General features: G+C 41.3%; 1 protein-coding gene across 1 annotated transcript; it reads right to left on the bottom strand.

The window, feature by feature from the left end:
* Window positions 1-9474: 9474 nt before the first annotated feature.
* VAMP3 (vesicle associated membrane protein 3) lies at window positions 9475-21091 on the bottom strand. Its single transcript, XM_036745329.1, has 5 exons — window positions 20350-21091; window positions 16066-16147; window positions 14072-14230; window positions 12215-12266; window positions 9475-11376 (listed from the first exon to the last, which is right to left on the bottom strand). Coding segments are annotated over exons 1-5 (315 nt in total). The 5' UTR covers window positions 20352-21091; the 3' UTR covers window positions 9475-11356.
* Between the last annotated feature and the right edge of the window lie 345 nt (window positions 21092-21436).

Here is a 21436-nt window from a genome sequence, read left to right on the forward strand (position 1 = left end):
TATTTTAAGAATTGTCATATTGAAGAAAGGATATTAGACTTGTTTTGGATTGAGAGGCAGAATGAGGAATGATGGGTAGAGAGTAGGTTTAGACTTGACCTGAAGAAAATCTTCCTAAAATAATGAGAAATATCTACAAGTAGGTGGGGCTGCCCCACTGTGAGTTTCCCACTATTGGAGGTTTTCTAGTGGAGTTCATGGAATATTGTAGAAGGGATTCTTGCTCAGATTCAGGGTAGAATATCTCTTCCAGCAATGAGGTTCTTGAAAAATAGTTTTTCTTTTTTTGTTACGAATTTTACAATTACCAGCAAATGCAAAAATTTTAATATACAAATAGAAAAAACAAGAAATGTACAAGAAATCATGAACTTGTTACAGTCTTTTAAAGTATATTTTAAATTTAACAAGGTAGTATCAAAATTGCTGTTTGTATACCTTTCTGTACTTCTTTTTGGGCACTGAAAAAAGTTCTGTTGGTGCTCTTTTTTTTGCACGTCTATGACTACCCACTAACTTATACCCTCTACTCCCATCAAATCCCTCCCTTATAACCAATCTGTGTCATTAATCTCTCTCTCTCTCTCATTGACAGATTGGCCACACTTGAAGTTGCTGTCTCATTTTGTGCATCCCTTCTCTGCCAGAAGGCGGGTGATGTGCTTCATCCCCGGTCCTCTGAAATTGTGATTGGTCACTCCTTGCATCAGAGTTCTGAAGTCATTTAAAGTTGGTTCCTGGGGCAGCTGGGTGGCAAAGTGAGTAGAGCACCGGCCCTGGAGTCAGGAGGGCCTGAGTTCAAATCCGGCCTCAGACACTTGACACACAACACACTTACTAGTTGTGTGACCTTGGGCAAGTCACTTAACCCCAATTGCTGCCCTGCCTTCCCCCCTCCAAAAAAAGGGAAAAAATAAAGTTAGTTCTTTTATATTATTGTATTCATTGCATACATTGTTCTCCCGGTGCTATGCTTTCACTCTTTGTCAGTCTATGTTTACCTGAATTCATCATTTCTTACACTGCAATAATATTCCAGGACATTCACATAAGAACTTGTTCAGCCATCTCCCAATTGGTGGGCAACCTATTTAGCTTCTGGTTTCTTACTACAACAAAAAAGTACTGCTGTCCATATTCTTGTACACATGGGTCCTTATCCCTCTATCCTTGACCTCTGAGGAGGTAGATGACTATTAGTGTAATCACTCAGTCATATGGCATGTACAGTTTAGTGACTTTATTTTCCAGAACGTTTGGACTCATCCACGGCTCTATTTGATAGTGCATTACCGTAACAGTTCTGTTTTCCCTTCAATAATCAATACTTGCTTGTTTTGTTATCTTTGCTAATTTAATGAGGTAGAACCACAGAGTTGTCCTAATCTGCATTTTTCATTAGAGAGTTGTAGCATTTTTCATGTGGTTGTTGATGTCTTTGTGTTTTTTTCTTTTACTTGAGAAGTGTCTGTTCAAATCCTTTGGCCCCTTATCCATTGAAGGATGGCTCTTTTTCTTATATAATTGTATCAATTCTTGATATATCTTGAGATAGAAGAACTTATGAGTTTCCCAAATTTGCTAGTTTCCCAAATTATTGCCCGTATAATTCTTTTTGTTGTTGTTGTTTTGGTGAGGCAATTGGGGTTAAGTGACTTGCTCAGGGTCACACAGCTAATAGGTGTCAAGTGTCTGCAGTCAGATTTGAATTCAGATCCTCCTGACTCCAGGGCTGGTGCTTTATCCACTGTGCCACCTAGCTGCCCCCTTCCCCTTAAAATTCTAATTACATTTATTTTGCTTGTGCAAAAGCTTGAAAAATTTTTACATAATCAAAATCGTACATGAGGAAGCAAGATAGGGCAGTATATAGAATGCTGGAACTGGAGTCATGGAGATTTGAGTTCAAATACTGCTTCAGACACTTCCTGGCTGTGTTACCCTGGACTCTTTTCTGCCTCAGTTTCTTCATCGGTAAAAAGGGGATAATAATAGCACCTACCTCCCAGGGTTATTGTGAAGATAAAATGAGATATTTGTAAATCACTTTGTAAATCTTAAAGCATTATATAAATGCAAGCTATTACTATTTTTTAAAATAACCACCTCTTTCCCTTGTTTGTTGTTCATCCTTTGTTTTTGAAGAGGACCAATGACATCAGGAGTAATGTCCTGATTTGTGCATGAGCACTGTGCTAAATACAAAAGCCAAAGCAATCCCTGCCATTAAGGAGACTGAATTCTAGAGGAGATGGCAAAGCATTTGGGGTTTGGTGACCAGGGAGCCTTATTTTGGCCATCAGGAAATAGATTCATACACTCCTTCCAGTAGGATTGGCATTACTGATTTGATTGTGGTTCCAGAATTGGACAAGGAGGTTGGAGGGATAGAGGGAAAGGAACAGAGGATATATGTATAACAGTAATGTAGCTTAGGAGAAGACCATAGTGGAGTGTAACAGCAACCACACTGGCATACCCAGAATGGCTGCTAGCACAGATTCTTAGATCTGCTTTACTAGGAAAGATAGCTGTTTAAGAGACTGACAATCTTTAATTACATTCACCAATTCAGAGGAAAAGTCAGCACCCTGAACTTCAGAGAAAATACAAACAGAGAAAACATAAGCCAAGAAATAAAGACCAACAGACAGGGCTCTACTGCCTGAATCAAAGCAATATTGCTATACACTTTACATACACCACTGGATCAAGAGAGCCTTTACCTTTGGGCAGTCAGGGAGCTCTGAACACATGGCCGCTCAGAGTCTCAACCAGGGAATCACAAGGTCCTTCTCATAAGCAAGCCCCCAAAGCAAAACCTCACCTCAGAGTATGTACTTCTGGCTAATAGGCGCAGAGCCAGAAGGCATTACAATCCTCATGACTCAGTGCCTAATTAGCTTAGGACCAACAGGTGTGAAAGTCTTCCTGTAAGCAAGCCTCCATCTAAGCAAGCTTCCCTTAATGGGCTCCATGTGAGGCCTATTAATGGCCAGGGAAGATCTTATACCCCATTAACCTTACAGGGAGAGCAAGGTGAAAAGGGTGGCTAGAGCTGGCCTATATATAATGGCTATCCCAAGTATGTGAAGATTTTCCTCAGTTGAATAGGTAAATGAGAACAATTTGTTCCAAAGGCCATTAAAGCTGCAGAGCACTTTGAACTTGGTCTCCCTTGTTTAGTTAAGAATTGTTCCCCTAGTCACAACTGTACTACTTCTCCTTCCCTTTTCTACTTATTTCTTGATATGATCTTTAATATTTAGGTCATATATCCATTTTGAACTTATTGTGGCATATGGTATAAGATGTTGTTCTAAACCTAATTTCTGCCAGGCTGCTTTTTAATTTTCTTCGTAGTCTTTGTGAAATAGGGTATCCTTACACAAGTAGATAGTGTCACTTGCTTTATTAAGCAATATACTCAAAATTTTAAAAAATGTTAAAAATTGTCTTTCTTCACTTGTAATTGGGAAAAAATAAAATATTATCTTAAAATAATGTATAACCTATGTCTATTGCTTACCATGGCGGGTGTGGGGGGAGAAGGGAGAGAATTTGGAACTATTTTTTTTAGATGAACTTTAAAAATTATCTTTCTATGAAATTGGGAAAAATAATATTTTTTAAAAATAGTAAAGCATTATGCTACTATGTTCAATACTTTTGGGTTTTGTTTACCTAATCTATTTCATTAATCAACTTCTGTATTTTTTTTAATTCAGTACCAAATGGTTTCAATTATTGCTTCTTTGTAGTATAGTTTGAAATATGGTGCAAGGCCCCCTTGATTTCCACCCTCCATTATTTTTCTTGAGGAAATATCCTTCCAGATGAATTATATTGTTTTTCATGGGGTGTCAGATGTGTTCAGGGAAGACTCAGGTATGAAGGCTGTTGAGCCCTTTTCACGGATGCTTTCAATCTTTGGTGTCTATCTGATCTACCCAACTCTCCCCTGTGGTTCCAAGAAGCTGCAGCACGCACAGTGGCCACACTGTGTCAAACTGTTTCAGCAGAAGGGCTAAACCAGGTTGAGGGTAACCTTGGGGTCTCAAACTCATCAGTGGTAAAGGATGTGTCTACCCCAAGCATGAAAAGACTTCCCCTGTGGAATGGGTGGATGAGAACACTTTGTCCCATGGCCATGAAGGCAGCTGAAGCAGGTGGTGTGAAGGGCTTAGAGCTTGGTCAGACACCAAAGACACCAAGGTCATCCACTGCATCTTGAGCTATCACCAGTTGTCTTGATCCCATCCTGCCACAGGACCGTGATGACTCTGGAAGAGAGAGTGAGGTCGATGACTTCGTACAGCTCTGTTTCATTTAAATCCAATATATGCACGAATCAAACTATATTTCCCACACCATTTTACCATTTTTACCTACCTCAGAGTCCTGTAGCAACAGGCAAATGATGAAGCAGCAGGTGCGGATACACTGAAAGCTGTAGTCACAACGCTGCACACAGGCAGCCCAGGCCATAGGGTTGTCTTCTTACTGGAAGCAGTGGTGGACTTGGCAGCCCCCTAGGTGTTTGAGCAGCCTTTTAAGGATTGCACTGCTCACCTCCTGCTCTGAGTAAGGGGCTAGAAAAGGTGCAGAGGAATGCCCAGCATAGTGTAACTGAATCACAGAAGGTGCTGTGCTCTATGACCAAAGCAGAAGCAAAGTAGCTCAAAAGAAATGTGAGAGGTGAAAATTTAGAGAATCCACCCCAAATGTTCACATGGATTATTTGTACCTGATCGGTGGTAGAGCTCATATTGGTATGATCAACCACAGCTGGGCACACTGTAACTTGATTCTAACATAGTAATGTCATTTTGATCCTCCTCGGGGACAAAGGACAACAGCCCTTGTTTTCTGGTTTTTTTCCCTATCTTTGTATTTTCATTGTTTAGCACAGTGCCTGGCATAGCATAGGTACTTAATAAATGTTTATTGACTGCCTGATGAAGGAGAATTAAGATGGAGAAAAATCCATTAGATTTGGCAATAAGATCTTAAAGTTATAGAATCTCAGAGTGGAGTAGCCTTTCCAATAAGATCAGAGGTAAAAACACAGATGTGAATTTTCACCACCATTTAACATAGCTCTAGACATTCTAGATGTAGCAATAAAACAAGAAAAATAAATTGGGAGAGATAAACATAGGCAAAGAAGACACAAAATTTCCATCATTACTATAGATAATATAGTGGCCTACTTAAAGAACTCTAGCAATCCAAACTAAAAATTAATTGCAGCAATAAATTCAGTAAAGTAGAATATAAAAAAAGCTGTAAAATCATCTGCCTTTCTGAATATTAATTAACAGAACCAAGTAGGAAGAGCTAGAAAAAAGAAGGCCCATTCAAAATAATTGCAAGATATTGTAAATAACTGGGAGTTCACCTACCAAGATATTTAAACTTAAAGTGTGTCCCTCAGAGTCTTAGTCCAAAGTCTTTACTTTGGGGACATCTTGTATGAATACAACCACAAAAAAACTCATTAGAGAAATAAAGGAAGACATTGGAGAAATATCAATTGTTCATGATTGAATATCAATAAAATTAAACTACTATACTGTACAACTAAAATTATACTAAATTAATTTATAGATTTAGTGCCATACCAACGATACTAGAGTTACTTTATAGTTTTATTGCTACATCCAGAATATCTAGGGCTATGTTAAATAGTGGTGAAAATTCACATCTGTGTTTTTACCTCTGATCTTATTGGAAAGGCTACTCCACTCTGAGATTCTATAACTTTAAGATCTTATTGCCAAATCTAATGGATTTTTCTCCATCTTAATTCTCCTTCATCAGGCAGTCAATAAACATTTATTAAGTACCTATGCTATGCCAGGCACTGTGCTAAGCAATGAAAATACAAAGATAGGAAAAAAAAACCAGTCCCTTCTCGTAAGGGGAGACATTATGCAAAAACTATGTACAAACAAGCTATAGATAGGATAAATTGGAGATAATCAATAGAAGGCACTAGAACGTAAGGGGGATGGGGAAAGGCTTCTTATAGAAAGCAAGATTTTAGCTGTGACTTGAACCCAGGGAAGCCAAGAGACAGATAAGGAGGGAGAGTATTCCAGGCATGAGGGATAGCCAGAGAAAATGCTCAGAGGTGGGAGGTTTGCATTTGACTTCTTGTTCAGTTGTTTCAGTCATGTCTGGCTCTTCATGACCCCATTTGGGGTTTTCTTGGCAAAGACACTGGAGTGGTTTGCCATTTCCTTCTCCGGCTCATTTTACAGATGAGGAAACTGAGGCAAATAGTTAAGTGACTTGCCCAGGATGACACAGCTAGGAAGTGTCTGAGGCTGGATTTGAACTCAGGAAGATGAGTCTTTCTGACTCCAGGCATGGCACTATAACCATTGCACCACTTAGCTGCCCTTTGCCTTTGACACTTCCTGGCTTGAAACTTAGCATCTGCAACATCCTATTTCTTTCTGCTGCCTTTTTTCTACTTATTTAGCAGGTTCCTCTTTCTCCTCTGAAGTGTGCTGAATAAATCTCAGGCCTGTCCCTCTTTGTATACATTTTCTCTCTTAGAAAACATCTATTTTGTCAGCTTTAATTACTACTTCTATGTGGATGACTCTTACATATCTATTTCCTTGCTCATATCTCCAGCTGCCCATTGGAGATCGCAAATGGATATATTGTCATCTAATTTAACTCACTGTCATCTCCTCAAAGCAGCACTTTTTTTTTTTTACAGCCTCCCTGTTCCTGTTAATTCATCCATTAGGCTCTCAATCCGATGTTTGTTAGAAGGGAGGGTATAGGAAGGGCCTTCCTACTCCAGGCCCAGCACTCACCACCTTGCTGCCACCTTTTCTTTTAGTCAAGGCCAATCTTACAATTTCTTTCATTTGACTATTTGTTATGGTAAAGTGGGAGCAGGGAGAAGATTTTATTCAGAGAGAAGTGAATTAGTGGGGAGTAATAGAGCATGTGAACAAAATCATGGAGGTTGGAAGGAGTATAGCATCTTTGTGAGATAATAAGTCTGACCCGAATGAGGCAGAATAGGAGAGGTAGGGTTGGGCCACATCATGAAAGGCTTTGTAGAGCAACTAGTTCAACAGTTTACACAAATCATCACAATAATGTCAGGGAAAACAACTTTGAAAGACTTCCTAACTTGATGAATGCAGTGACCTCAGTGATGAATGCAGATGAAAAATAAGACTTTACAAGACTGATAAAGAAGCATGCCTCCTGCTTCTTGACAGAGAGGGGATGGTAGAGGTATAGAACATGAGATATCTTTTCATTTTGTTGTTCAGTCATGTTCAGTTCTTCGTGACCCCATTTGGGGTTTTCTTGGTAGAGATGCTGGAGTGGTTTGCCATTTTCTTCTCCCGCTCATTTTACAGATGAGGAATCTGAGACAAACAAGGTCAAGTGACTTGCCCAGAGTCACACAGCTAGTGTCCGAGGCCAGATTTGAACTTAGGAAGATGAGTCTTCCTACCCCAGGCCCAGCGCTTTCCACCTTGCTGCCATCTTTTCTTTTAGTCAAGGCCAATCTGTTGATTTCTTTTATTTGACTATTTGTTATGGTGAAGTGGGAGGAGGGGGGAAGATTTTATTCAGAGAGAAGTGAATTAGTGGGGAGTAATAGAGATGCAAAAAGGAGCATCAACAAAACAACCAAAAATACATAGAAGAAAATGAAAGATTAAAGAGGTTGAAATCTGGGCAATTTTGTAACTACTTTGTTACATGTAATCTACATACTTAAAAAAAGCCCCCAATTATGTAACTGAAGTTTATTAGTTTCTATCTGTAGTCCCTCTCTTCCACTTTTGTCTTTTGATGACTAGGGTCATACTTGATGGTAAGAGTCATGAGGTTTTTGCAAGAAAGAGCAACAAATAAAAACATTGTTTAGGATGTAGGATAAATGCAAGTGAGGAGAGGGCAGCTAAGGAATCCCGAAGACAGGCTGTTGCAATAATCTATCAGTGAAGCACTGAAACCCTTTATTTAGAGTAGTAGCATTGGGGATGGAGAGGAAGTTACAGATTGGAGACTTCTCAAATCAGAGCAATCACACTTGGTGCACTGATGGGAAGTCACAGATGAACAAGAGGGGCCAATGCAAAACACCAAGGTTTTTGGCACAGGGGACTTCTGGGCATGTTAATGTAACAGAGACCAGGGAGACGCAGGAGACATTTTGGGGTGGGAGAGAAAGTATTTGGCCAGAACGCGTTGAGGTGATGGCATGACATCCAAAGAGAAACATACAATGGATCAGTTGGGAGACAGAGGACTAGTGTTTGGGTGAAGTGAGTGCGATGGAGATATACATTGGAAACCCTCAACATAGGGATTAACTCAAGCCCTGAGAAGACATGGGAGAAAAGGAACAATTAGGCATACAAAGATTACACACAATTATCAGGATTTCATTTTCCAAGCGAACTTGAGAAATATTTGGCACTCTTTTTTTGATGCTAAGGGAGATTACAGGGAACGTAAGCAAATTTCTTGCACTAAATCTTTTATTGAATGACTTTAATACCCACAGAGAGGCCTAGCTTTCAAGATTAGGGTGACAGATTCTCTGTATTCTGCCCTAACATAGAGCACAGGGCCCAGTCAGGAAGCTCAGAATTAAAATCTAACACTAGCTATGTGACCCATGGCAAGTCACTTAACCTGTTTGCCTCAGTTTTCTCAACTGTATGTGATTATTTGTAAAAAGTGCTCCGCCAAGCTTATGGCACATAGCTGCTTAATAAATGCTTATTCTGTACCCCCTGCCCCTAGCGACACCCAACCTGGAGCATCATGTTCAGCTCTGGATGCCACAGTTGAAGGACACTTTATCAAGTTGGACTACAGCCAGAAAAAGGCAACCAGAATGTCTCAAAAGGCCTGAGTTCGTATCGTATAGAATCAGCTGAAGGAAATGGTAATGCTTAGCTCTGTTGAAGCAATGGCTCCACTGGGATATGGCAGCTGGGTTCAACTGTATGACAGGCAATGTGGAAGAGGGATTACGGGCCAGAACCAGGAGTGATGGACAGAATTTGCCAAGTGGCAAATTTAGGCCCCATTTAAGGAAACATTTCCTAACAATCAGAGCGATGCCAAAGTATCCTGGGTTCCCCCTCATGGGAAGTCTTCAAGCAGAGGCTGGGTGACCAGATGTTGGACATGTAGCAGGGATTCTTTTTCAGTTTATGGACTGACTAGCTGCCTCTGGAGGTTCCTTCTAACTCTAAAATGCTGATTTGCTGAGTTTTTGTATGGGGATCACTTGGGTCTATAAACTTGAGTGTGAAAAGGGAGAAATGATTAATTTCATGATGCTCAATGTAGAAACAGACAATGGGGAGCAGGAGATGGTAATGGAAGGGAGAGGGTGAATGCCAATTCTGGGATGTGCCCCTTGCACGAAAACTCCAGTTTACAATCTTGCAGAGAATACAAGGACAAGCATTACATCCATAAACATTTTATTCAGCACATTCCATTAGGGGAGGGCCCCAGTTTAAACACATGGTCAGAAACAAGCAAAGCATTCTTGGTTTAAGGCAGTAACTGGTGGGTTAAATGGGGTTAGATGCCAAGGCAAAATAAGGAGCACCAAAGTGTTCGAGTTACAACCAGACAGGGCAGTGTCTGCAAAGGTATTGGTGATACTTGGTAAATGGGCAGCTGCTTTCCCGCTAGGGCTGTACAAAGCACAAGCTGTTTCTACATAAAAACATTTCAGAGATAGCAGAGGAACAGAAGTTAAGAAAACTCAACGCAACTCTCATTTGCCCTTTATGTCACAAGTTTTGTTATGTTATATGCAACAAACTGAATCGCAATTTCAGACCAATGAGTAACATTATGACGAGATCTCAATTTTGCCCTAAGATCTCCTGTGGCTATTTTGTCTATCCATATAATTCCCTGTTCAGATCATGTGTTCTGACACAGAAAGAGACTTAGTATATTTTAGAAAAGTAACTGATGGATGTGAGATGGGTGAAATCTGAAATAACTAATAAATAAATAAATAACACTAGCTATTTCCAAAGTAACCCTTTGGACACACAATTGGTCACACGAAAAAATTCCAATTTCCTGTGCATCTCTCCCATGTAAAAAGTGCCACTGGCCAGGGTAACACGAAAGGAAAATTTAGAAGTCTGATTTGGGAAATGGAGGGAGAACTTCAAATAATAACAAAAATGTACAACCAACTGTAACTGGGGCCAAGAACGATCAGTCAAAGTCATAGTCTCACGTGGTGCCACAAAGTTGTTTCACACATAATTCTTAGCAACGTCAAAGGCGGTTGTTCATACTGCATTTATCATACCAGATAAAACAATGAAGATGGAGTACATGGTGGAGGTACAGAGGAGTGGAGAGCTTCCACTTCACTTCTGATTTGGCTTCTTAGGGAAAAGCACAAGCAGAAACACAGTAACTAAAGTACTTCAAAGAAGGAAAAGGTTTTGTGAGGCAATACAAAGTTTAAAAGCACTGTCAATATTCTAATTCTCCTGGAACTTTGACTTCCATTTGGCACTTTCTTAAGCTATGGCAAACATGCCTTAACTGGAACAGGCTGAGAATATTTACCGGCATTTAATGTTTTGGCAAAAATAGAAATTTTGGTACTATCCACAGTACATCTTACACATCATCACCAATGACCCAGAGGTCCTCTTGTCAATGTTTTAAAGGTGAATCACACCATCACATTTTATCACTGTCTGACGTGAAATACAATGAAAAACACTCAGTAGTGTTTACAAAGGATAGTGGGTTATTTTATAAGGCATCAGAAAAATATCAAAATAAGGCACAGCCTGTTCAACGTGGCAGATTTGTGCTAAGCAGTAGTGTAGTTTTCTTTCAGGAAGGCACATATTGTACATCTGATTATTCACTGGTTTAAAATGTGGATTAGAAAATATGAAATTCACGCTTAGAGGAAAGCAGGCTTGAACAAGTATTTTTTTAACCCTGTTTCTAGAAAGTCAATGGCAACATTCCATCTAAGTCATGAAACTCTAGAACTTAAGAAGTCTTCTTCATCGGCTCACATGGAAGTTTATCAAGGCACTGTACAGAATGTGAGCTGGGCTACTGACATTTCTAATTAGGAGTATAATATGTATAGATGTGTGTGTGTGTATATATATATATATATGCATTATATATATTAAAAAAGCAATTTCCTATAAATCGAACTTTACATTAACCAACAAAAATAATTTTGTTTTATACATAACAGTACGTAAATTTGATAATACAGCAGGCTTAAGTCAAAAGACTTGACGACGTTTCTCAAACCGCAGGCCTGAGCTTCACTGGCTGTTCATGAAGAAACACTCCACACTAATAAACAAGGAGAAGGGATAGAAGGAAGAAAAAAAATAACATTTTAGATGTGAATTCAAATTCATAATTTTGATATAAAATTAATACTTTGGCCTAAATAAATTTTTGGCAACAGTTCATGAAAATTCCATTTTGGAGATGCCCTAACTGGTTTATCTACACTTTATGTAGAGCTAGGGATTTTCCAGGAAAAAAAAAAAAAAGAAGTCTCCATTCACATCACATTCTTTCCAAAGGAGGCACTTACTAACAACTGTAGAACAAATAGTCCCTGGGAGACATACTTCTCTAAACAATTTCCAACTACTGGGCTAAAAATGACAATGGACTCTGTCAGTTAGAGGAAGGAGATCAGCTTTAACGTAAACATTCAGAAGCAGGTAGTGCTCTGTTAGAAGCAGATAAAAGAGAATACCCACATTGAAGAGATCAGGGATTGACTGAAGTCATGAAATAAGATTTAGCTAAAAGAATAAATCAAATTTAATTATATAATAATAATAGCACAATCATATGATTAAACATTGCTAGAGGAAATGAGATGAGAGAGGAAAAAAGGAGAGGAGAGAAGAAATAAAGAGAAGAGCAAGGGAGGAGGGAAGAGAAAAGAGAAAGAGGAGAGAGAAAAGAGAGGAGTGAGAGAGAGAAGGAGGGAGAGAGAAGAAAGAGAGGGAAGAGGGGACAGAGAGAAGAGGGAAGAGAAGGAAAAGAAGAAAAAGACTCATAAGCTTTAATAGCTTAAAACTGAATTAAAACTTTTGGGACACCTTATCTAAACCTAAAAGTAACACTTTAAAGAGTATTTTTTCACTTTGTTTATAGCACATGCACTCACCAATGATGATGATGATGATCACAATCACAACGGTAATTAGTATCGCCCACATCTGTAATAAAACATATTCCATTCCACATCTTCAAATGTGTAGATTATCCTGCTTACTGAAGAATACCATACAATAGTGAAATATCCTGATAAGAGACAAATTTAGATTGTTCTACTCATTGGAAAAGAAATTAAGAAAGCTAATAACTCCACGAGACATCAAGAAACAATAAAACAAAGTCAAAAGAATGAAAAAAAATAGAAGAAAACATTAAGTATATCTCATTGGAAAAACAATTGACCTGGAAAATAGATCGAGGAGAGACAATTTAAGAACTACCAGACTACCTGAAAGCAATGACCAAAAATGGAACCTAGACATCATATTTCAAGAAATTATCAAAGAAAAATGCCTTGATATCCTGGAACTAGAAGATATGACAGAAATTGAAACAATCTACCAGTCACTTCCTGAAAAAATCCCAGGAATATTATAGCCAAATTCCAGAGTTCCCAGGTCAAGGAGAAAACATTGCATGCAGCCAGGAAGAAACAATTCAAGTATCCTGGAGCCAGTCATAACACAAGATTTAGCAGCTTCTACGCTAAAGGATAATAGGGCTTGGAATATGGTATATGAGAGGACAAAGGAGGCAGGATTATAACCAACAACCACCTATCTAGAAAAACTGAGTATAATTCTTCATGGGGAAAAATGGCCTTTCAATGAAATAGAGGATTTTCAAGCATTCCTGATAAATGGACTCTGGACTTCTAAGTTAGTTGGGAGCTCGTTCTAATATACTTAGTATCCCTTTGGGTACCAAAAGACTTATATTCTTGGGTTTTCCACGTGAGGAAAGGATTATTACTCCAACTAGGCGAAAACTTTCCAAACACCAAGCAAACAGACAAAAAGGACTGCAAATCTTGTAAGGGCACATTTGATAATTCTGTAAAAAGTGCATTAGTCTTCTTTGACCACTATCATTTCGTGGCTACTTCCTAATCTTCTGCCAAGCTTGCTGTGGGTCTGTTCTGTGGTAGACCGACCATTCCTTCCCTGACGTGGGCTATATATACTGTGCCCATAGTTCTGCCAGAGATTCTCTGAATTCTGTGCTTGGCTTTGGATACCCTGCTCCGCATAAGCTTGTCACAGACTCTGGGGAATTCTTGTTAGTATGGAGGGGCAGAAAAAAACAGTGGTGTTTAACATTTATATAGCACTTTAAAATGTACAAAACACTTCTCTCAACAACCCCGTGAAGCTGAGAGGGAAAGTTCACAGTGCTATAAAAAAAAAGATGGAAGCAATGTTACATGTGATCTAATCCAACTCCTCCTGCCTTTTTTAACAGATCAGGAGACTGAGGCTCAAAGAGGTTCTGTGAATTGCTTACAGGCATTCTGGAGGCAGGACTTGAGCCTACATCTATGACTTTTCCAGTCCTGTGCTAAATTATACTACCTTTAAACACTCTGAGGACCATAGGACTTTGAGCTGGAATAGACTTCAGTGATCCTCTATTCTAACCCCCTGATTTTACAGATGAGGAAAGCAAGGTTCAAGAAGTCATTTTGTCCAAGGTCCCTGGGTAATCCAGCAGGACCTTTTGACTCCAAACCCACTGTACTTTCCATGATTCCATGTAGCTCATGAAACTCATTTTTGGGACTTATGGGCACTCTACAAATGCTTTTGGCCTGGGAGGCAATGGAAGCCTTCTTTTCTGGACCACTAGATTCATGATGGTCACATACCTGGAGAACTTTGTATTTAGGAAGAGCTTTCCAGGACCCATTTGCCCTGAGTGAAGGACAGGATCTGTGCAGAGAAAAGCTGTCTAAGGGGTTGAACTTTACCTTGCAATTCTTCCACCAGTACTTCCTCTTTAATTTCGCCGCACTTGTCTCAAACTGGGAAGCCCCTGCTTGCAGGGCATCAGCGCGATCATCCAGCTCAGAAAGTTTCTGATCTCGCTCTAGAACTTTGTCCACATTGACTCGCATAATGTCCACTACCTAAACCAAGAGGTTCACAGAAGTTAAATAAAGAGACTGAACAGAATTTCCCAATGACATCAACTGGTGCATTTACCCTCCCCAATTATTTTTTTCAGGAAAAATCTGTTACTTTTGGCAAAAAGCCCGAACTAAATTTCCAAAGCAAAGAACAATTACAATGTCATCATCAGAAAAGAATAGTGGTAGGACATAATCACAAAGCATTTCTGAGAACGAAACTGTGACTTTTCAGAATGAATTTCATAGAAGACCATCAAACCTTCTATTACCATGTTTACTGAGTTGTATTTTACCAAACAGGTTTATCTAAGACTTTATAAAAGTAGTCAGTATAGCGGAAATAAATGAATAGGCTTAAAACGTGATCAGCTGAAGTATATACATGCAACAGAGATGGGAAGGGAGCAGCTCCCCTATCCATGAACCAAAAGCTGCTTATTCCTATAGTTGCGGCAATTCAAACTCGAAATGTGTCATATTTTGTTTTGTAAATATCCAGAGGATCTTGAAAAAAATGCTGTTTTCTAATCTGTATTGTAATATTCCCCCCTGCAGGTATTTAACAGAAAATAATTCCCTTGTGTAATTTATGCAGCAACTAAGTTGTTTGACCTTGTTCATTTATCAGTGTTCTTGGTCCTACAAAGGCCTGAAACTCTCCCTGCAGGCAGCTTATAAAAAAATAGCTATGATTCTAACTTCCTGATTCTAAATACAATGTAAGGGTTGTTATTTCGATGGATCAAACGTGAAAGATTCTGAAAACTTTAATAACTGGTATCTTCACTAGCACAGGTCATACGATCTTCACAAACCATGCCATTTTACAGTTGAGCAAACTGAGGCTCCAAGAGGTGGAAGGAATTCAGCGTGGTCATGTAATGCCTAGTGCCTGAAGCAGGATCCAAAGCCAGGCTTCTCCCAACTCCAGGCCCAACACACTTCCCACTACACCATGCTGCTTCTATCGGTGTTGAACAATAAGCAACTATCTTTTCTAGAACTTTTTGTAACTAGTTAGCATTATACCCACCCTGGCCCCAGCCCCTGCGATGTGTGCTATATAGCTCCAGGTACACACAAATAAATAGGTCCCATAGCTCAGTGGCTCCACAGATGCACGTTACTTTGCACAGATGGGTTCAATGTTGTCTACCTTTAAACACGGTCAAGAACATTGTCAAAACGACTTTTTAAAAACTTGGGATGGTAATACTATCAAGCTAAAGGGAGAGTTATCTAATCAATTTTGATTGTTCTATTACACTGGGAAAAATTTATATTTTATATATTTGTATATTATTATATACAATCATATTACATATCTATGTATATTTGTTTGCATGTTGCCTCCCTCATTAGAATGCAAATTCCCTGAGGGCTCCTTTTGCCACTTTTTGTATCCCTAGCATTTAGCATAGTGTCTGGCACATAGCAGGCACTTAATAAATGTTTACTGATTGACTGACAGTGTGTACTTGAGAAATAACATGTGTGTCCACAGAAATGGCAGAAGGTTGAAAGTGTCTATGATATCTATAAACCTGATCTTTACGGTACTCTAGTGGGCATGGCACAATCTGGCAGGCAGCTCTCAGGGAATTTTTTTTAAAGTGTTTAATTTATGGCCGTACGAGTATTCATTCTAATTAGGGAGTGTCTGACTTCTACCCATATCAGAGCTGTTAGGACCCAAGGTGGCAGACATCTATGGTCTTTTTGTATTATACTTCTCAATTCAAGTCCAGAGTGCTCACAGTTTATAGTTAATGACTAACCTTTCCCATCTCTGTAGTTAGAAGTTATAGGTTTACAACGTCCCTAAACCATACCTCATCTACTTGATTTTGTGCCTGCTGAAGACGGCGATTACTGCCAGAGGCAGCAGCAGAAGCAGAAGGCCCACTTGTTGACCTGTAACATACAAAATTATAACCATTAGCAAATTATAACACATTTTCTAAAGAAATTTATAGCTGAGAATATCTAATTCATATCTGAGAACATAGTTTGGCCCCAACTAGTACAAAAAATGAATTCCCTGAAGTGGCTGCATATAGTTGACTTCATGCTATTCAAAGTTATGATTAAGTAAAATACAGTAATTGGTTCCAGCCTATGGCAATATACAGTGCAAAATCTAAACTAAGATCTTCTGACCTCCTAGCACAACACAGCAAAGAGGAACTACAATGGAACAATAGCTTCCCTAATTTTTTCTTTTAAACATAATCTTTCTGATAGTGATATAGTGAGCTTCTCCTAAAGTCTTTTACTTCCTTTGAAATTTCCCAGCACTTCCAAGATACTCTGAATTAAATCCTCCAGTAGAGATAGACTGGATTCAACATATTCTCCACTGTACCATGATCTAAGACAGGGCTGTCCAAAGTGCAGCCTGCAGTGCGATTTTATGTGGCCCACCTGTGTTTACTACAGGCATGGAAATTGACATAAATGCTTTAACTAAAGCATTTGTGTTGATTTCTGTGCTTGTGGTGGACACAGGTGGGCTGCATGGGGGTGCACAGCCCATGTTTTAGACAGCCCTAAGATACGCTGCTTTTAACTTCCTCTTTTTAGAAGCTTATATCATTTCTTAAATACAATAGTAGCTGACATTTAGATGATACTTTGAGGTTTGCAAATACTCTGCTATACATTATTTTAACTGATCCTTACAACAACCCAATGGAGTAAGTAGGTACTACCTAAAGGTATTCTCCTCTTTTTTTGCAAATGAGGAAATTGGGCTTAGGAGACAGAGGTGATTCATCAGTGGTCAGCTAGTGTCAGAGGCAGGGTACCTAGTCTTTTAAGTCAAGTCAATAAGAACTTATTAAGCACCTACTGGTGCTGGGCACTGTGCTAAGTGCTGGGGATACAAAGAAAGGCAAAAAGCAGCATCTGTCCTCAAGGTGCTCTTCAGCTAAGCTGATAAGTGAACAATTATGTACAAATAAGATACTGACAGTTAAGGCACTAAGATTAAGGTGGTCTGGTAAAGGATTCTTGTAGAAGGGAGCCTTTTAGCTGAGATTTGAAGTAAGCCAGACATGGAGTGGACATGAGGAAATAAGACTGCCAGGCATGGGGAACAGTCAGTGAAAATGAAGAACAGTCAGTGGAAAGGCATGGACTTGGGAAATAGTCTTATTCAAGGAAGAAGGAGGAGGTCAGTGTCACTGGATTATAGAGTATGTAAACGTTAGGCTGGAAAGGTAAGAAGGATCTAGGTTATGAAGAGCTTTAAAAGCCAGGCAGTGGATTTCATATTTGATCCTAGAGACAATAGGTAACCACTGGAGTTTACTGAAGAGAAGTGACATGGTTACTGACAGCTGAGGGGAGGATAGTCTGGAGGGAGGGATGTCAACCAGAAGGCTATTACAATAGTGTAGGCGTGAGGTAATGAGGGCCTGCACCACAACAGTAGCAGCGTCATAGGAGAGATGGGGGCATGTTCAGAGAGACATTGTAAAGATAAAATCACCAGAATATGGCATAGGGAAAGATAATGAGTTTAGTTTTGAACAAGAAAATCAATTCTTATCAGTTCAGGGTATTTTCATAGTTAAGCTGTGGACTACCCCTTTGCCTCATCCCCAGTAAGGAAATAGCTGAGTTCATTTACTATAATTATTTTTTCTTGTTGCTTCTGAATTTTCAGGAAGGAGCATTATTAAAATCACTCTATCACTAAATAGTAGGTAAACGAAGAAATAACTGGGGCAGTGATCATTAGCTTTGAATTAACCTATCCTTCAAGGCCAAGATCAAATCTTATTTTTCTCATGAGTTCAATTCAACAGGTGTTTATTAAGTTTCTACTCTGTGTCTGTAAAGCACCTGAGCTAAGGCCCTCCCTAGGTCTGCAAAGCCAAGAAAAATTTAACAGTACCCACCTTCAAGAAGCTTCTACTGTTCTACTGGAGGTAGAGAGACATCACACACACAAATAAACACAAGTATGTAGAGGGTGATATAAAGTAACTGCAAAAGGAAGACATTGCCAATAATGGGGAGGGACAGAATCAGGGAAGTTTTCTACTAAAAAGAGACACTAGAGCGCTGCTTTGAAGGTAATAGTATTCCTTGACCATTCCAACTCAGAATAGATGCTTTTATTAGTTAGTTGATACTTAGTCAAACGATGACATGTAAGGTTATTTTTGCAATGTTTTCCCAACTGGAATTTAAATTCTTTGAAAGCAGAGACTGTCTTGTAATTCTTTGTATCATCCATAATGCTTAACATTATTTTGAACATATTGGTGAGCAGCTATATGGTGCGATGGATAAAGTGCCATGCCTGGAGTCAGGAAAACCTGAGTTCAAATCCAGCCCCAGATGCTTCCTAGCTGTGTGACCCTGGGTGAGTCACTTCACCCTGTTTGCCTTAGTTTCCTCATTTGTAAAATGAGCTAGAGAAGGAAATGGCAAACTACTCCAGTATTTTTGCCAAGAAGTCCCCAAAATGGGCTCATGAAGAGTCTGACATGACTGAACAACAACACAGTAGTACTTATTATGGGGCACCTAAGGTGGTGAAATGGATAGAGGGCTGGGCATGGAGATAGGAAAACCTGAGTTTGATTTCAGCCTCAGATACTCACTGTTTGACCTTGGGTGAGTTACTTCACCTCTGCTTATCTCAATTTCCTCAATTGCAAAATGGGACTAATAATAAATAGCATTTACTTCTCAAGGAGGTGGTGAGCATCAAGTGAGATAGTATTTGTAATTATAAAAAACACGTGCCTGGCACACAGTAGGTGCTGTATAAATGCTAGCATCTATTATTACTCTGTTCTGGCAGAATGCATTTTCTTTCCTGAGAAGCAAGCAGACTGCTCTGATTCTAGCTCCCACGGGACAACTGCCTCCTTTCATTCCACAAACTTCAGCCCTACGGGGTGCCAGATGTGATTCTTGGCAAAATCTTGGGTAAGCTCAGGAAATATGCAGTTAAAAGGTCACATTTTAAAGTGCAATCACAAAAGGTACCTTAAAATCCTAAGCCAAATTCCTTCAAGAAGAAAAAGTGAACAATCCCAAAGGCATACGCTCTGACTGGAGGGAGAAATGTTCCACAAAAGCTAAACAAGAAAGTAATTCCAAATACCCTAAGAAGCTTGGTTACTATGCGATAAATGTTGATGATCCGACTTCCCCCTAAAGCTATCTACGATGACTCCAGTGGAGGCAAGGACCCTAAATGTTCCTTTACACACTCATGTACGCAGTAGTGCTCCAGCCTGGAATCGGGAACCTTATGTCTTTCTTACGTCTTCCACCCCTACTAGTAGCCCTGACAAGACACTTAACCTCTCTGAGCCTCAGTTTCCTCCTCTGTAAAATGGGTATACATAATAATACCTCAGTTCCCAGCCCACACAGGGTTGTTCTGAGTTTCAAAGTGGATCATGCGTAGAAAGCGCTTCCAACACGCTACGTAAACGGCAGCTATTTTTTAATGACCGTCATCATTATTATTGCTGTTCTGCACACGGCAGAGACCAACAGCAAGCCCGACCCTTCAGAAACGGAAAGGGTGGGGTGTGGGGGGGCCGGGGAGGAAAGAGGGGGGGCACGGAGAGTCCTCTCTCGGCATGACTCGGGTCTGGGGAGTCAGAGACAGTGAGACCGCCTCAGTCTGGCAGGCTGGGGGTGGGGTAGGGGCCATCCGCCCGGGCAGGAACCACCACCCCTCAAGGCCCAACTAAAGCCGCGCCTCCTCCAGGAAGTCTCCCCCAGCCCGTCTTCGCTCTGGGGCCTTCCTTAGTTCCTATTTATCCCGTATACGGCGGGTTTGGCCGCAGAGGTTTGCTCGTTTCCCCTATTAGACTGGAAGCTCCTCGAGGGCAGGGCCTATCTCTATCGGTATCCCCGGTGCTTAGCACGGAGTCCGGCACATCGCAGTGGAAGAACAAACGCTTCTCGGCTGCGGCCTGGGCCGGGGCGTCCCCCGCACCCCTGGTGGGGCACCCCCGCCCCCCGTCACACTGAGGGGACACGCCCCGGCGCGGGGCGGGCCCGGCAGCAGACGCGGAGCTCCGCCACACCCCACCCGGACCGAAGCCCCGCTCGATCCGGCCCCACGGCGCGTCACTCACATGTCGGCGGCTGGCCCCCGCGTCTGGAGAGAAATGTCTTCGGCGGGTTCGGCGAGGCCTCGGAGTGCGGAGAGCGCAGCGATTCACAGACCCCCGGATTCCGTCTGCCTGCTTCCCTGACTGACTGGCAGGCGGGACGCGTCTGTGACGCAAGGCGGGAGGGGGCGGAGCCTGGAGGCGAAGCGTACGTACGCACGCACGCACGCCCGTTCGTACGCCTGCACGGGAGAGGAAGCGGGCTTGGACGCACGCGCGCGGGCACGGCTCTCTCGGAGGCAGTCGAAAAGGGCGGAGGCTGGGGCGCACGCGCACACCTCCGGGCGCGCGCACGCTGTTTCGCGCGCGTGCGTCCAGACTAACGGACCCAACGGCTTCAACAGGCGCTGCCACCACTCGAGGCGCTGTGACTGCCAGAGGAGAGGGCGAGGGGTGACGGCTGCCGTCCGTACCCTCCCTCCCGCTTCCCTCTGGCTGCCCTGCGGAGAACTCTCCCTCGGGGCTTTCTTGTTTTCCTTTCAATGGTTGAGTTTCTTTGGACACTTGTAGGAAGCCGCGGGGATGGGCGGCCTCGGTGCCTGGCCCTGGGCCCAGCGGGGGGAAAGAGGTGGCCTGGGTAAGTGAGGGTGGGGGGCGGTGCTCTAGTCGATCTCCCTCCGGCCTCTGCGCTCACCCCTGTGTCCCCAAGTGGGGAGGGGATGGGACGAGGAAAGGAGACCCAGGTACAGCCGCGACGCGAGTGTGCGCATGCGCACAGCGCTCCCCCTTGGCTGCCCCAAGGATGCTTCAGCTCCGTCCTATGTAACAATACAGGGTGGGGTCTTCACCCCAGCAAGCCAGGCAGCACAGACCTACATTAAAATTGGGTGAAAGATAGAAGGTATTTAAGAAAGCTACAAGTGCTACCTGACAGATAAAATGAGTTTGGCATTCCCCTCTCCATATAAGTCACCATATTAGAAGGCGAGCACCCTGAGAGCAGGCACAGGCTGCTTTTTTAAAGCACAGTACGTGTTTTTTTTTTTTTTTCAGTAATTCCTAAATAAATGCACAAGTAGAAGCTGAGATGAAGTGCTTAATATATACCTTT

Source organism: Trichosurus vulpecula, chromosome 2 (assembly GCF_011100635.1).
Source record: "Trichosurus vulpecula isolate mTriVul1 chromosome 2, mTriVul1.pri, whole genome shotgun sequence".
In the NCBI taxonomy this organism is placed as follows: Eukaryota; Metazoa; Chordata; class Mammalia; order Diprotodontia; family Phalangeridae; genus Trichosurus; species Trichosurus vulpecula.